At 49.9% G+C, this 17,762-nt stretch overlaps 1 protein-coding gene across 5 annotated transcripts in view; it reads left to right on the plus strand.

Annotated features, from left to right (window-relative positions):
• The window catches only part of FUBP1 (far upstream element binding protein 1), a 127,536-nt gene that overhangs the window by 109,233 nt on the left and 541 nt on the right, over positions 1–17,762 (plus strand). For 3 of the 5 annotated variants that reach the window (XM_075320260.1, XM_075320262.1, XM_075320261.1), the window contains 6 exons: positions 6,564–6,724; positions 6,800–6,951; positions 7,040–7,119; positions 9,731–9,859; positions 10,195–10,269; positions 10,407–10,466. In XM_075320260.1, coding sequence (XP_075176375.1) covers positions 6,564–6,724; positions 6,800–6,951; positions 7,040–7,119; positions 9,731–9,859; positions 10,195–10,269; positions 10,407–10,466 — 657 coding nt within the window. The remainder of the gene's footprint in view (positions 1–6,563; positions 6,725–6,799; positions 6,952–7,039; positions 7,120–9,730; positions 9,860–10,194; positions 10,270–10,406; positions 10,467–17,762) is intronic. The other 2 variants (XM_075320263.1, XM_075320264.1) reach the window with 1 other exon arrangement.

Genomic DNA, 17,762 nt, shown 5'->3' on the forward strand with positions numbered 1-17,762 from the left:
CCCAATGGAGCGACAAAGAAGAAGGGAATTTTGTTTACTTACCGTAAATTCCTTTTCTTCTAGCTCCTATTGGGAGACCCAGCACCCGCCCCTGTTCCCTTCGGGCTGTTTATTCTTTTGTGTACACATGTTGTTCATGTTGAATTGTTCTTTTGGTTCATGGTTTTCAGTTCTCCGAACATCCTTCGGATTGAATTTACCTTAGACCAATTTATAAGTTTCCTCCTTCCTGCTTTTGCACCAAAACTGAGGAACCCGTGATACACGGGAGGGTGTATAGGCAGAGGGGAGGGGTTACACTTTTTAAAGTGTAATACTTTGTGTGGCCTCCGGAGGCAGTAGCTATACACCCAATTGTCTGGGTCTCCCAATAGGAGCTAGAAGAAAAGGAATTTACGGTAAGTAAACAAAATTCCCTTCTTTGCATAAGTATTCTTAAAGGGTTGGGGTTTGTTGTTTTTTTTTACCTCTGGGGATATTTTTTTTTCCCTCCTAAGCTGAAAAAAAAATGCATTTGTGGCTAAAAATCACTTTCTTTGTCGCTCCATTGGGAGACCCAGACAATTGGGTGTATAGCTTCTGCCTCCGGAGGCCACACAAAGTATTACACTTTAAAAGTGTAACCCCTCCCCTCTGCCTATACACCCTCCCGTGCATCACGGGCTCCTCAGTTTTATGCTTTGTGTGGAAGGAGGCACACATCCACTCATGCATTCTCATATTAGTTATATCGGTTGGAAGAAAAGAGGGCCCCCACGGGGGCCCCGGCATGTTCCCTTCTCACCCCACTACGTCGGCGGTGCTGTTAAGGTTGAGGTACCCATTGCGGGTACAAAGGCTGGAGCCTCATGCCGTTTTCCTTCACCATCCCTTAGCGGCTCTGGGAGAAGTGGGATCCTGACCGGTCATCCATTTACTGGGACCGTGCTTCCTCCGCAGCCCCTGTGGGAATCTGCCGGACAGGAGTCTATTCATCCTCAGGGACCGGGCCCTGCATCTCTAAGGTACTCTGTGTCCCCATGGGGACTGTGCATGGAGCGCCTTCTTCCCGGACGCGTTTGCCGTTTTTGCTGAGAAATTCTGAGTCACTTTCACAATCCATGGCTCAGTCTATGGACAAATGGTCTGCCAAGCTGCTAGAAGCTTTGCAGTCCAGACCGGTCCTTACACAGGCCCCGGGCCCTGTTGGATCGTCACCTCCAGGCCCCTCTCGGTCCGCGCCGCAGCGCGCTCCCGGGGTGGGCCCTAGGTCTCACGTGGAGGACTCCTGCACGGACCACAGTCCCAGACCGGCTAAGCGGGCTCGCTGGGAATCTTCCCCGACTTCTTCACGCTGCTAGGGTTCCCAGCTTGAGGACTCTCTGGAGGACGAGGCGGACGTCGCAGCTCAGGGCTCTGACCCTGACGTTGCCCTCAATCTTGATACACCTGAAGGGGACGCCTTAGTAAATGATCTTATCTCGTCCATCAACCAGGTGTTAGATCTATCTCCCCCGCCTCCATCCATAGAGGAGTCGGCTTCTCAGCAGGAGAAACCCCAGTTTCGGTTCCCCAAACGTACACGGAGTGCGTTTTTCGATCACTCTAACTTCAGAGATGCTGTCCAGAAGCCCAGAGCATTTCCGGACAAGCGCTTTACTAAGCGCCTTACTGACACACGTTACCCCTTCCCCTCTGACGTAGTTAAGGGTTGGGCTCAATGTCCCAAGGTGGATCCTCCAGTCTCTAGATTGGCGGCTAGATCTGTGGTATCGGTTGCAGACGGCTCATCGCTAAAAGATGCCACTGACAGGCAGAGCTCCTGGTGAAATCCATCTATGAAGCCACGGGCGCGTCTTTTGCCCCGGCCTTTGCAGCCGTGTGGGCACTCCAAGCTATCTCAGCTTGTCTGGCTGAGATTAATGCGGTCACACGTAATTCTGCTCCGCAGGTTGCGTCTTTGACTTCTCAGGCGTCAGCTTTTTCTTCCTACGCCATGAACGCAGTTCTAGATTCTGCTAGCCGTACAGCGGTGGCATCCGCTAATTCTGTGGCAGTCCGCAGGGCCATGTGGCTGCGCGAATGGAAGGCAGACTCTGCTTCCAAGAGGTTCTTAACCGGTTTGCCGTTTTCTGGCGACCGATTGTTTGGCGAACGATTGGATGAGATTATTAAGGAATCCAAGGGAAAGGACTCCTCCTTACCCCAGTCCAAACCGAATAGACCTCAGCAACGGAAAATACAATCGAGGTTTCGGTCCTTTCGTCCCTCCGCCAAGCCCCAATCCTCTTCGTCCAACAGGCCGGAGAAAGGCCAGAGGAACTCCTATGCGTGGCGGGCTAAGTCACGCCCCCAAAAACCCGCCGGAGGCAATGCCTCCAAGGCGGCCTCTTCATGGCTCTCGGCATCCCCGAACCGCATCCTCGGTCGGTGGCAGGCTCTCCTGCTTTTGCGACGCCTGGTGGCCACATGTCCAAGACCGATGGGTGAGAGACATTCTGTCTCACGGTTACAGGATAGAGTTCAGCTCTCGTCCCCCGACTTGTTTCTTCAGAACCTCTCCGCCCCCCGCGCGGGCCGATGCACTTTTTCAGGCGGTGGACGCTCTGAAGACAGAAGGAGTTGTGATCCCTGTTCCCCCCCCAGGAACACGGTCGCGGCTTTTACTCCAACTTGTTCGTGGTGCCAAAGAAGGACGGTTCATTCCGTCCCGTTCTGGACCTCAAACTACTCAACAGACATGTGAGCACCAGACGGTTTCGGATGGAATCTCTCCGCTCGGTCATCGCATCGATGTCACAAGGAGACTTCCTAGCATCGATAGACATCAAGGATGCTTATCTCCATGTGCCGATCGCACCCGAACATCAACGCTTTTTGCGTTTCGCCATCGGGGACGAACACCTTCAGTTCGTGGCATTGCCTTTCGGCCTGGCGACAGCCCCACGGGTGTTCACCAAGGTCATGGCATCCGTTGTGGCGGTCCTACACTCTCAGGGCCACTCGGTGATTCCCTACTTAGACGATCTTCTAGTCAGGGCACCTTCTCAGATGGCGTGTCAAAACAGCCTTACCGTCGCTCTGGCGACGCTCCAGCAGTTCGGGTGGATCATCAACTTCCCAAAATCCAAGTTGACACCGACCCAATCACTGACTTACCTCGGGATGGAGTTTCATACACAGTCAGCGGTAGTCATGCTACCGCTGGACAAACAGCTCTCTGCAGGCAGGGGTGCAATCTCTTCTTCGGGGTCAGTCACACCCCTTGAGGCGCCTCATGCACTTCCTGGGGAAGATGGTGGCAGCGATGGAGGCAGTGCCCTTCGCGCAATTCCATCTGCGGCCACTCCAGTGGGACATTCTACGCAAATGGGACAGGAGGTCGACTTCCCTCGACAGGAACGTCTCTTTCCCTTGCAACCAAGACGTCACTTCAGTGGTGGCTCCTTCCCAACTCTGTCGCAGGGAAAATCCTTCCTACCCCCAACCTGGGCTGTGGTCACCACGGACGCGAGCCTGTCAGGGTGGGAGGCGGTTTTTCTCCACCACAGGGCTCAGGGAACCTGGACTCCGATAGTCATCCCTTCAGATCAATATTCTGGAGATAAGGGCAGTGTATCTAGCCCTATTGGCTTTTCATCGGTGGCTGGAGGGCAGGCAGATCCGTATCCAGTCGGACAACGCCACTGCCGTCGCATACATCAACCACCAAGGCGGCACTCGCAGTCGTCAAGCCTTCCAGGAAGTCAGGCGGATTCTGCAGTGGGTGGAAGCCACAACTTCCACCATCTCCGCAGTTCACATCCCGGGCGTAGAAAACTAGGAAGCAGATTTTCTCAGTCGTCAGGGCATGGACGCGGGGGAATGGTCTCTTCACCCAGACGTGTTTCGAGAGATCTGTCGCCGCTGGGGAACGCCGGACGTCGATCTCATGGCGTCACGGCACAACAACAAAGTCCCGGCATTCATGGCACGGTCTCAAGATCACAGAGCTCTGGTGGCGGACGCATTAGTTCAGGATTGGTCGCAGTTTCGACTGCCTTATGTATTTCCTCCTCTGGCGATGCTGCCCAGAGTGCTGCGCAAAATCAGGTCCGACTGTCGTCGCGCCATTCTCGTCGCTCCAGATTGGCCGAGGCGGTCGTGGTACCCAGATCTGTGGCATCTCACGGTGGGTCAACCGTGGGCGCTCCCAGACCGCCCAGACTTGCTGTCACAAGGGCCGTTTTTCCATCTGAATTCTGTGGCCCTCAACCTGACTGTGTGGCCATTGAGTCCTGGCTCCTAGCGTCCTCAGGGTTATCTCAAGATGTCATTGCCACCATGAGACAGGCCAGGAAACCAACGTCCGCCAAGATCTATCACAGGACTTGGAGGATCTTCTTATCCTGGTGCTCTGATAATGGTTTTACTCCCTGGCCTTTTGCCTTACCCACTTTTCTTTCATTCCTTCAATCCGGAATGGACAAGGGTTTGTCTCTCGGCTCTCTCAAGGGACAAGTATCGGCGCTATCCGTATTTTTTCAAAAGCGTCTAGCCAGGCTTCCGCAGGTCCGCACGTTCCTGCAGGGAGTTTGCCACATAGTCCTACCTTACAAGCGTCCGCTGGAACCCTGGGACCTTAACAGTGTGCTAACTGCTCTTCAGAAACCACCTTTCGAGCCGCTGCGGGATGTCTCTTTATCACGTCTTTCGCAGAAGGTGGCCTTTCTAGTGGCAGTTACATCGCTCCGTAGAGTGTCGGAGCTGGCAGCGCTGTCATGCAAAGCCCCCTTCCTGGTTTTTCACCAGGATAAGGTGGTTCTGCGTCCTGTTCCGGAATTTCTCCCTAAGGTGGTATCTCCTTTTCATCTCAATCAGGATATCTCCTTACCTTCATTTTGCCCTAATCCAATTCACCAATGTGAAAAGGATTTGCACTCATTAGATCTGGTGAGAGCACTCCGGCTCTACGTGTCTCGCACGGCGCCCCTGCGCCGTTCAGATGCGCTTTTTGTCCTTGTCGCTGGCCAGCGTAAGGGTTCGCAGGCTTCCAAGTCAACCTTGGCTCGGTGGATCAAGGAACCGATTCTTGAAGCCTACCGTTCTTCTGGGCTTCCGCTTCCTTTGGGGCTGAAAGCCCATTCTACCAGAGCCGTGGGTGCGTCCTGGGCATTGCGGCACCGGGCTACGGCTCAGCAGGTGTGTCAGGCAGCTACCTGGTCTAGTCTGCACACTTTCACGAAGCACTATCAGGTGCATACCTATGCTTCGGCAGACGCCATCTAGGTAGGCGAGTCCTTCAGGCGGCGGTTAGCCACCTGTAAGAGGGGGTCGTCTTCGGCTCTTTTTATCGAGGTATTCTTTTACCCACCCAGGGACTGCTTTTGGACGTCCCAATTGTCTGGGTCTCCCAATGGAGCGACAAAGAAGGGAATTTTGTTTACTTACCGTAATTTTTTTTCTTCTAGCTCCTATTGGGAGACCCAGCACCCGCCCCTGTTCCCTTCGGGCTGGTTGTTCTTTTGTGTACACATGTTGTTCATGTTGAATTGTTCTTTTGGTTCATGGTTTTCAGTTCTCCGAACATCCTTCGGATTGAATTTACCTTAGACCAATTTATAAGTTTCCTCCTTCCTGCTTTTGCACCAAAACTGAGGAACCCGTGATGCACGGGAGGGTGTATAGGCAGAGGGGAGGGGTTACACTTTTTAAAGTGTAATACTTTGTGTGGCCTCCGGAGGCAGAAGCTATACACCCAATTGTCTGGGTCTCCCAATAGGAGCTAGAAGAAAAGGAATTTACGGTAAGTAAACAAAATTCCCTTCTTTACAATTTTTGGCTTCAGTTAAAGCTTTGCATCGATTGGCTATTACAGCCTTTGTTTCCCTGCGCATTCAACTTTTATGTGTTCTGTGGTCATACGTTCGCGCAAAAGAAAAAAAAAAACAGCCAAACTAATTGGACAGGCAGAAGGAGCTCGCTGACAGATTCTCAAATATACATTTTAAGAAAAAAGGTGGACAGCCCCTTTAAATTTAAACATTTTGCAGAGCGAGGTAAAATCAAAACTTCTCGCGAACCTGTTTTGTGGGTGTCTGATGTTTGATTAGTTGTGGGGTGTCATCCAGCAGTTGAGCAAACTTGTGATCGTATCGTGCATTTTAAGGCTGTGCCCACGGGAGAAAGTAATCGCGGATTTTGCCGCAGAAAACCCACGGATTTTCTAGATAAATCCGCGGGTTTACGCAAGTACAGACACTTCCCATGTTATCCTTTTGAGGTTTGGCGAGTGCTGTATCAATGCTGTGGTATTTGCGGCTGCAGAAAATGCTGCAGATTTCCCGCAGCTGCACTTAACTGCATGTCCATTATTCATGCAGAATTATATGCGGAATTCCCGCTCTTCCACTATGGCGATACAGGGCGGAAATCCGCACCGTTTCCACAAGTTTACTGCAATAACTCCCCAGATATACCGCAGCAATGGATAGCTGCGGATTCTGGGGAGTTGCTGCGTGAATCTGCGGACATACCTGCAGAAAAGTCCGCAGGTACGATCTCCCGTAGGCACATGGCCTAATAGTCCTTCATGTACTTCACAGGGGGTGAAACTATTAAAAGCATAAGCCAACAGTCTGGTGCCAGGATAGAGCTTCAGAGGAACCCTCCACCAAATTCTGACCCGAACATGAAGCTATTTACCATCCGTGGCACTCCGCAGCAGATCGACTACGCAAGGCAACTCGTTGAAGAGAAGATTGGGGTAAGTAATGACAGGAGAAGCCTCTGCCATGTAGCAGAGTTTGGAAATTTACATGATTTTTTTTCATTTTGTCAGGGTCCAGTAAATCCGTTAGGTCCTCCAGTTCATGGCCCTCCAGGTGGTGTACCTGGACCCCATGGACCTCCAGGACCCCCAGGACCCGGTGCACCAATGGGACCCTACAATCCCCCACCATACAACCCCGGCCCCCCAGGACCAGCACCTCAGTAAGTATGGAGGGTATGCACCTTGCACATTATGATCCATGGGTTTAGTTTTATATTTACTCATGTTTTTTTCTCTTCTTGTCTTAAGCGGTCCCCCTGCACCTTACGCCCCCCAGGGATGGGGCAATACATACCCACACTGGCAGCAGCCGGCCCCAGCAGATCCAAGTAAGTTAATTGTCTGTGATTTTTACCTTTTGTAACAATAACATTTGCTGTGATAATTAGATTTATTACAATTTGTGCCTATGTAAAGGGTGTGTGCATAAATCCACTGATATAACCCCATAAAGTATAAACCGCATGTGCTTCATTGCTGTGGTCATGACTTTCGGTTCCCCTCTTTTGGGAGGGGTCATATGTGATCATAACGCTCCATTTGGCGGATCCCGGCTGTCGCTGACATGTTTTTTTACATGTCTCAGCGTTGTCCGTTTCTCAGCATGGTTTTGTTCTGTTTTCTATTCTTTACATCTTATGAGATCCCTTCAGTTGCTACAGCCGGAGTCGTCGTCTTGCTCTATAGTTTCGGTTTTAGTGCAGATCCACCCGCTCTTGGTGATTAAACAAAGTTGTCAACAATCAAATCCTTCCCACCTGCAATAAGAAAAGAAATAGACCAAAGTAAACCTTTTATTTCAGCATCTGCTTTAGCGAGAACCTGTGTATTGTGGTATTAAAATGTATGTTCACTTCTGAACACTACTATAGTATAGGCTGTGACAATAGGAGAGAAAAAGGATCTCCTATAATCAATCTACGGGTACAGTTAAAGGGGTTGCACACCAGTTTCATGTTGATGACCTCTTTAGGATGGGTCATAAATATCCGATCGATCAGGGTCCAACACCCCCATTGATCATCTTATCAGCACCGACAGCGGCCGGATGTAACCTGTGTACGACGCCGGAACAGCTCAGCTCAATGTGCTGCGTAATTTCAGACCCTGGGTGCAGCACCTCAGCTCCTATTTAATGGACATTAAGCAGTTATATCTTTTTAGTATGAATGCAGCCGAGAGGTTGAATCATCTGGGAACACCTATCCTTCCGCTCTTTGCCAGGTCCTAAATAGCGGTCTGTACTCAGGGCTACTGATTTGCTAGTGTTGCCCCTTAAACAGTCCTGTAATGAGTGGGTCAGGGAAGTTAATGCCTGTCGACCACTGTACTTTCCAGATTGGACATTACCAGGGCAAGCTCTGTATAGATATTAGGAAAACACTGGTGCAAAAAAAAGTGGGTCACCCATAGCTACCAATCAAACCGACAGGGCTACTGGGAGATTTCAGCTCTTGTGCATGGAATCCTGTAAACGCTGCTTTGGTGGACACTGTGCTGTAGATTGAAGCAGCAAAGCCTCATGATTAGTGTTGAGCGGACCCGGATTGGCAAAATCCGGATCCGCACGGTTTGAGCGGCAGATCAGAGTCCGACCCGGACGCGGGATTCCGGATCCGTGTTTTTGTTTTTTTGGTTTTTTTTTTTGTTTGTTTTTCTCTTTTTCTTTCTCTTTTTCTCTTTTTCTCTTTTTTTCTCTTTCTCTTTTTCTCTCTTCTCTCTTCTCTCTCTCTTCTCTCTCCTCTTTCTCTCTTCTCTTTCTCTCTTCTCTCTTTCTCTCTTTCTCTCTTTCTCTCTTTCTCTCTTCTCTCTTTCTCTCTTCTCTTTCTCTCTTCTCTCTTTCCCTCTTCTCTTTCTCTCTTCTCTCTTTCTCTCTTCTCTCTTTCTCTTCTCTTTCTCTCTTCTCTTTCTCTCTTCTCTCTTTCTCTCCTCTTTCTCTCCTCTCTTTCTCTCCTCTCTTTCTCTCTTCTCTTTCTCTCTTCTCTTTCTCTCTCCTCTCTTTCTCTCTCCTCTCTTTCTCTCTTCTCTCTTTCTCTCTTTCTCTCTTATCTCTTTCTCTCCTCTTTCTCTCTTCTTTCTCTCTTCTCTCTTTCTCTCTTCTTTCTCTTCTCTCTTTCTCTCTTCTTTCTCTCTTCTCTTTCTCTCTTCTCTCTTTCTCTCTTCTCTCTTTCTCTCCTCTCTTTCTCTCCTCTCTTTCTCTCCTCTTTCTCTCTTCTCTCTCTCTTTCTTTCTCTCTTTCTCTTTCTCGCTTTCTCTCTCTCTCGCTTTCTCTCTCGCTCTTTCTTTCTCTCTTTCTCGCTTTCTCTCTCTCGCTTTCTCTCTCTCGCTTTCTCTCTCGCTTTCTCTCTCGCTTTCTCTCTCTCTCTCGCTTTCTCTCTCTCTCTCGCTTTCTCTCTCTCTCTCGCTTTCTCTCTCTCTCTCGCTTTCTCTCTCTCTCTCGCTTTCTCTCTCTCTCTCGCTTTCTCTCTCTCTCTCGCTTTCTCTCGCTTTCTCTCTCTCGCTTTCTCTCGCTCGCTTTCTCTCTCTCGCTTTCTCTCTCTCGCTTTCTCCCCGGATTCCAGTCCCCATTAACATATATGGGGCCAAACTCCAGATCAGACTTATGTCTCAATCCGCCGGGTAGCCACCGGACCCGGATTTTTCAATATCCGCTCAACTCTACGGTCATGATACTAAAATAGTTCTCTAGAAGACATCCCTTTCCATAAAGATGGCAGCAGATCCAGCTTGTGTGGCTGCTGGTGACCCGAATGGCAGCGTCCACCGGTTGTGCACGCAGATACCGTGTAACGCGTGAATGGCTAGGTCTGCACAGATGAGGGGGCAGGGTGTAGGGGACCCCATTATTACAATACCTTGGAGGGCGGCCGTTTGGTAATCTTATGTAGATAGACTGCTATTCTTCAGTACACTATAAGAGTGTGATGTTTAATTTCTTAGGTAAAGCAGGAACAGACCCCAATTCTGCAGCTTGGGCAGCTTATTATGCTCATTATTACCAACAGCAAGCACCCCAACCACCTGCAGCTCCATCTGCTGGACCAGCACCAACCCAAACTAATGGACAAGGTAGCAAAACTCCTTTTAATTTTTTATAATTTTTTTTTTTTTTTTAAATTTTATCAGAATTAGCGTGCCAAAGGTCCTAGCCAATCACCTCAATCTCACTTAATTTTGGCTGTCATGAGGAATTAAGTGTGAGCTCTTTCACACTTTTCTGGTGAAGGCATCTTGGGGATTGCCGAGTGATCGCCCCCTTTTTAGGTGGCATGTTGACCTTTTCGCACACACCTTACATGCTTTGCATGCACTCATTTGGAAACCCTTAAACTGCTCATATTTTGCTCAGTTTCAGTCCGTCCTTGCGTACACGTGACTCATCTGTCTTAATGCTTTTCATTCAGTCGAACCCCCAGCCGCACCTCAGGGTGGACAAGTGGACTACACAAAAGCTTGGGAAGAGTATTACAAAAAAATGGGTATGTGATGAGCGCCACGGCTTACTGTCTTGGTTATGTGGATTTTTTTATGTTTCTAAAGTTTGTTACCCTTTTGTAAACGTTTTCTTAGTGATGTGCAAATATATATTTTGTTTTTTTATTTTTCTACTAAATAGGTCAACAAGCACCACCACAAGATTATTCCAAGGCGTGGGAAGAGTACTATAAAAAGCAAGGCAAGTATATCATCTCCTGGCCATAAGGGGAAAGTGTAGGGTTGGTCCAAATCGATTCGCTGGACCTGGTCCTTCGGTCATGTTAGTAGTCTGTCCACTAGACTTGAGCAGTGAGAATCCCCTCTTACCTGATGGCAATCTTCTTTTGATTAGCCGTCCTCGCACGACTTCATCGTTGCAGCCAGACATCGCATCAGAATGCAGAGCTGCTGACGTGGGCAGGTTCAAGGCAGTCCACTGGTCTCATTCCAGGGGGCACAGGTTACGGATGTGGCTGGTGGACTGGCTCCTACTAATCGATTTTTAACCAACTCTTGAAATGTGCCTTTAAAAAATGACCTATTGTTAAAAAAAAAAAAAAAAAAAAAATTAATAATACAAACATGTTTTAAACAATCCTAATGTAGGTTTACTCAATGTCGCAATATTAAAGAGGTTGTCCACTACTTTGATAGGAATGATCGGTGCGTGGACTAAGTGTTTAATATCAGATCAGTGGGCGTCTGTCATCCAAAACTCCTACCAATCGTCTCTGGTAGCAGCCATATGTAGAACATAACAGATCGACCCTCACCCCAACGCTATCATAGACTTCAATCTGTCCCCTTTTCAGACTACAGACTTCTACGGTCCATATGGCTGTTGTAAAGAATCTCTGAATTGTCAAAGCACCACTCCCAGCGTTTAACTGCAAGTCCCCTAACCCCTGTCTTAAGCCTAGGAAACACGGCGAGCAAATCGGAGCAAGTGGAATGCGATAAAAAAAATCGCTTTCCACTCGGACCAATGTTATTCTATGGGCCCGCTCCCATGAGTGATTATTTTCTCAGCCCTAAGTGGGCCGAGAAAACAGTCGCAGCATGCTGCGGGGGGAATGCGATCATGTTACTTTCGCACCCATTCAGGTCTATGCGGCGAGAGAAACATTGCACTGCACTCGCGTTACACCGGTTACACTGCGAGCGTGAGCCGAGTGTCATGCGAGGACACAGTAATCCCCGTGTGGCCTCAGCCTTATACTTCATCTGTTTCCAGCGTCGCTCCAGTCGGTCTCTGGCGATTTTTTTTTTTTTTTTTTTTTTTTTTTTTTTTTTTTTTTTTTTTTTTTTGTTTCATGGTCACAAATCAAGTCCATCTCTAGGAGAGCCTCATCCTGGCGTTATTCTGCCTCTCATAGAGTTGCAATGAGAGCTTGTGATGTAACTTCTGATTTCTGGACAATCAAAAGTTACGGGCGCAAGATGGCACCACAGGACCGGAGCGGCACCGAAAAAGGATGAAATGAGTAGAAAGTCTGAGGCAGGAGACTTAGATTTAAAGCGCCACAGACTGGAAAAACAACAAAAAACAAAATGCTGCAGTGGTGCTTAAACAGCAGGGCACACAGATGGGTGGCTCAATAATCATGTACTAGAAAAACATTTTAATAGTTGAAACTAATATCAGTCCTGAGTAGAATTGATTCACAGGACATTTGTCCAGTAACATCATCAGTTGTCCTTTGGGCCGAAACGCCGCCTACCTGCTGTTTTTTCTGGCTCCTCTGATTCAAAGTCCTTATGCAAAGTCATTAATGTTGCTTGATACTCAAATGGCATTGTGCGGGGCCTACTAATCAAACGTTAGTAAAGGGAACATGTCAGGTGCAATATGCACCCAGAACCACGAGCAGTTCTGGGTGCATATTAGTAATCCCTGCCTAATCGTCCCTGTATCTAGTAGCATAAATAAAAGAATCTTTAGGCCCGGGACTAATGCAATCCTCGCATGACACTCGGTTCGCTCTGGCAGCACAGCAGGAGCCGAGTGTCACTGCGGCTGGGGGGACAGGCTGGCATGGAGGAGGGGCGGGCCAGCGCTGAAGAGGGGAGGGCGAGATTTATCTCCCCCTCTCCTCCGTAGCTGGCTATTGCCATTTTCGCACTGCACTCGTGGTACACCGGTGTACTACGAGTGCAGTATGATCTTTCTCTCGACCCATAGACTTGAATGGGTGTGAGAGAAAGAGTCTCACATTACAATTGCCGCATGCTGCGATTGTTTTCTCGGTCCGATTGGGGCCGAGAAAATAATCGCTCATGGGTGCTGACACAAAGGCTAATATTGGTTCGAGTAGAATGAGATGGTTTATCGCATTCCACTTGGTCCGATTTCCATGCCGAGTAACTTAGGCCTTGGAAAAAGTATTTCTGTGGAGATCGTCTGAGCTATAGCTTGTTGGTTCAAACGTATTAAGAATATCTGTGTATATAAATAATCAAAATGTTGCATAATTATCTGTGTCTATGTAGCCATCGCGTAGACCCATAATATAATTTAAAGTTGTATAGTCATGAAGGAGTTACCAAGAATGAGAACAGATGTACAACTGATGAAAGTCTCTTAATGATGAGTAAAAGTCTTATCAGTAGCTTCACACAGAAAGTACAAGAAACAATGTGCTGTGAGAAATTAAGGAGTAAAAAACTCCGTTTAGCTTCAAGGTTATTCATGCATATTGTATAATTGGATCTATCTAATACATGGGTCAGTTGGTGATGATGGCTCAAGGAGAACATGTCTTATGTATTCATTGTCTGATACATTGATATATCGGCACTGGTATACAGCTAATACGGCACCGTCTCTCGATATCCCAAACAAGGACTCCATTAGCAGTCTTCACCCAAATTCCTCCCTTGACATTTCTAAAGATCTTTTATCTTATGTTAATGAGCGTGGGGACTAGTCCCAAGGGCGTGTCTCCTCCCCTTAGCTAGTCGGCCCACATAGCATGTTAGCACGCTCCTGTAGTCATACTGACATACTAAGGCCGGTTTCACACATCCGGCTTTTTGCCGTTTTGCCGGATGCGGCGCTCTCCCGTACAGTTAATACAGTACAGTGACAGCGCTGTAACTTCCGGGTCACATGCGCCGGTCACATGACAGCATGTGACCGGCGCTTGTTGCGCTGTCACTGTACTGTAATAACTGTACGGGAGAGCGCCGCATCCGGCAAAACGGCAAAAAGCCGGATGTGTGAAACCGGCCTAATGAGTACACAGCGACGCTGCACATACCTTGCTCTTCATGGCGGCTGGCTGAGTATGGATGCCCAGTCCTGCAAATCAGTTTGCTTATCTCGTGATTTGTGGGGGTAACGGGACCCAGAACCCACCAGTAAGTGCTTACAAAATATAAGAAAAGTTTACACACCCTTAAATATATCCCTTTCTTTGTCGCTCCATTGGGAGACCCAGACAATTGGGTGTATAGCTTCTGCCTCCGGAGGCCACACAAAGTATTACACTTAAAAGTGTAAGGCCCCTCCCCTTTTGCCTATACACCCCCCCGTGCCTCACGGGCTCCTCAGTTTTCATGCTTTGTGCGAAGGAGGCTGACATCCACGCATAGCTCCACATCTTGGTCAGCAGCAGCTGCTGACTAGGTCGGATGGAAGAAAAGAGGGCCCATAACAGGGCCCCCAGCATGCTCCCTTCTCACCCCACTCTGGTCGGCGGTGCTGTTAAGGTTGAGGTACCCATTGCGGGTACACAGGCAGGAGCCACATGCTGTTTTCCTTCCCCATCCCTTAATGGGCTCTGGGTGAAGTGGGATCCTAATCGGTCTCCAGGCACTGAGACCGTGCTCCCTCCGCAGCCCCTGGGGAATCTGCTGGACAGGAGCCGGGTATCGTCAGGGACAAGGCCCTGCTACTGTGAGGTACTCTGTGTCCCCCTGGGGGACCGCGCATGGAGCGCTTGTGCCATACACACTGCAGCGCTGCTGGGTGTGTTAGTGCGCCGGGGACTACCGCGCCGGCCGCGCTTATTTGCCGGCCGCGCTTATAACTTTAGTCGTCGGCTTTTGCGGCCTAGTATCGCATATTCCCGCCCCCAGGCCTGCCAGTCAGGGGAAGGGCGGGACGCTGCACAGGACGTCAGCGCTGAGGGCTGGAGCATACTCTGTATCCTCCTCCCCCCTCACTCAGCTCAGTGGGGCATCAGATTCCCGCACTTTCTAGGGCACGCCCACGGCCCCCTCCTCCCCACAGAACGCCGGCAGCCATTCCTGTCAGCACTTCTGACGCTGGAGAGGAGAGACAACACGGCTCTGGGAGGCCCAGGCAAGGGAATCTGGTGATCACTCAACCACGGAAGGTACAATCGAGGTTTCGGTCCTTTCGGTCCGCGGGCAGGTCTCAATTCTCCTCGTCCAAAAGGCCTCAGAAGGATCAGAGGAACTCCGATTCATGGCGGTCTAAGTCACGTCCTAAAAAGACCGCCGGGGGAACCGCTCCCAAAGCGGCCTCCTCATGACTTTCGGCCTCCCCAACCCGCATCCTCGGTCGGTGGCAGGCTTTCCCGCTTTTGCGACGCCTGGCTGCCACAGGTAAAAGACCGTTGGGTGAGAGACATTCTGTCTCACGGTTACAGGATAGAGTTCAACTCTCGTCCTCCGACTCGGTTCTTCAGAACATCGCCGCCCCCCCGAGCGAGCCGATGCTCTTCTTCAGGCGGTGGGCACTCTGAAGGCAGAAGGAGTGGTGATCCCTGTTCCTTTTCAGCAACAGGGTCACTGTTTTTACTCCAACTTGTTCGTGGTGCCGAAAAAGGACGGATCCTTCCGTCCTGTTCTGGACCTAAAGCTGCTCAACAAACATGTAAAAACCAGGCGGTTCCGGATGGAATCGCTCCGCTCCGTCATCGCCTCAATGTCCCAAGGAGATTTTCTAGCATCAATCGACATCAAAGATGCTTATCTCCACGTACCGATTGCTCCAGAGCATCAGCGCTTCCTGCGTTTCGCCATAGGGGACGAACACCTTCAGTTCGTGGCACTGCCTTTCGGCTTGGCGACAGCCCCACGGGTCTTCACCAAGGTCATGGCAACAGTCGTAGCAGTTCTGCACTCTCAGGGACACTCGGTGATCCCTTACTTAGACGATCTGCTTGTCAAGGCACCCTCTCAAGTGGCATGCCAACACAGCCTGAGCATCGCTCTAGAGACTCTCCAGAGTTTCGGATGGATCATCAATTTTCCAAAGTCAAATCTGACACCGGCCCAATCACTGACATATCTTGGCATGGAGTTTCATACTCTCTCAGCGATAGTGAAACTTCCGCTGGACAAACAGCGTTCACTGCAGACAGGGGTGCAATCTCTCCTTCAAGGCCAGTCACACCCCTTGCGGCGCCTCATGCACTTCCTAGGGAAGATGGTAGCAGCAATGGAGGCAGTTCCTTTTACGCAGGGGAATGGTCCCTTCACCCGGACGTGTTTCAGGAGATCTGTTGCCGCTGGGGGATGCCGGACGTCGACCTAATGGCGTCCCGGCACAACCACAAGGTCCCGACATTCATGGCACGGTCTCAAGATCACAAAGCTCTGGCAGCAGACGCTTTAGTTCAGGATTGGTCGCAGTTTCAACTCCCTTATGTGTTTCCTCCTCTGGCACTGTTGCCCAGAGTGTTACGCAAGATCAGGTCCGACTGCCGCCGCGCCATCCTCGTCGCTCCAGACTGGCCGAGGAGGTCGTGGTACCCGGATCTGTGGCATCTCACGGTGGGCCAACCGTGGGCACTACCAGACCGACCAGACTTGCTGTCTCAAGGACCGTTTTTCCATCTGAATTCTGCGGCCCTCAACCTGACTGTGTGGCCATTGAGTCCTGGATCCTAGCGTCTTCAGGGTTATCTCAAGAGGTCATTGCCACTATGAGACAGGCTAGGAAACCAACGTCCGCCAAGATCTACCACAGGACGTGGAGGATATTCTTATCTTGGTGCTCTGATCAGGGTTTTTCTCCCTGGCCATTTGCCTTGCCCACTTTCCTTTCCTTCCTTCAATCCGGATTGGAGAAAGGTTTGTCGCTCGGCTCCCTTAAGGGACAAGTCTCAGCGCTCTCTGTGTTCTTTCAGAAGCGCCTAGCCAGACTTCCACAGGTCCGCACGTTCCTGCAAGGGGTTTGTCACATAGTCCCTCCTTACAAGCGGCCGTTAGAACCCTGGGATCTGAACAGGGTGCTGATGGCTCTTCAGAAACCACCTTTCGAGCCAATGAGGGATATTCCTCTCTCACGCCTTTCGCAGAAAGTGGTCTTCCTAGTAGCTGTCACATCACTTCGGAGAGTGTCTGAGCTAGCAGCGCTGTCATGCAAAGCCCCTTTTCTGGTGTTTCACCAGGACAAGGTGGTTCTGCGTCCGGTTCCGGAATTTCTCCCTAAGGTGGTATCCCCCTTTCATCTCAATCAGGATATCTCCTTACCCTCTTTTTGTCCTCATCCAGTTCACCAATGTGAAAAGGATTTGCACTTGTTAGATCTGGTGAGAGCACTCAGACTCTACATTTCTCTTACGGCGCCCCTGTGCCGCTCGGATGCACTCTTTGTCCTTGTCGCTGGCCAGCGTAAAGGGTCACAGGCTTCCAGATCAACCCTGGCTCGGTGGATCAAGGAACCTATTCTCGAAGCTTACCGATCTTCTGGGCTTCCGGTTCCCTCAGGGCTAAGGGCCCATTCTACCAGAGCCGTGGGTGCGTCCTGGGCCTTGCGGCACCAGGCTACGGCTCAGCAGGTGTGTCAGGCAGCTACCTGGTCGAGCCTGCACACTTTCACGAAACACTATCAGGTGCATACCTATGCTTCGGCAGATGCCAGCCTAGGTAGGCAAGTCCTTCAGGCGGCGGTTGCCCACCTGTAGGAAGGGGCCGTTTTACGGCTCTATTTCGAGGTTTTACTTTACCCACCCAGGGACTGCTTTTGGACGTCCCAATTGTCTGGGTCTCCCAATGGAGCGACAAAGAAGAAGGGAATTTTGTTTACTTACCGTAAATTCCTTTTCTTCTAGCTCCAATTGGGAGACCCAGCACCCGCCCCTGTTCCCTTCGGGCTGTTGTTCTTTGTGTACACATGTTGTTCATGTTCAATGGTTTCAGTTCTCCGAAATTCCTTCGGATTGAATTTACTTTAAACCAATTTATAACTTTTCCTCCTTCTTGCTTTTGCACCAAAACTGAGGAGCCCGTGAGGCACGGGGGGTGTATAGGCAGAAGGGGAGGGGAGGGGCTTTACACTTAAGTGTAATACTTTGTGTGGCCTCCGGAGGCAGAAGCTATACACCCAATTGTCTGGGTCTCCCAATTGGAGCTAGAAGAAAAGGAATTTACGGTAAGTAAACAAAATTCCCTTCTTCTTTATACACGGCACATGGCAGTGTTTGCTGTGGGGTTTCACATCTGCTCTCGGCTTTTGCTCTGTATGTGGATAATTCTTCTCTTGTACTTAGTTACATTGTTTGGGTTTTTTTTTTTTGTT

The sequence above is a fragment of the Anomaloglossus baeobatrachus genome, chromosome 8 (assembly GCF_048569485.1).
Source record: "Anomaloglossus baeobatrachus isolate aAnoBae1 chromosome 8, aAnoBae1.hap1, whole genome shotgun sequence".
In the NCBI taxonomy this organism is placed as follows: Eukaryota; Metazoa; Chordata; class Amphibia; order Anura; family Aromobatidae; genus Anomaloglossus; species Anomaloglossus baeobatrachus.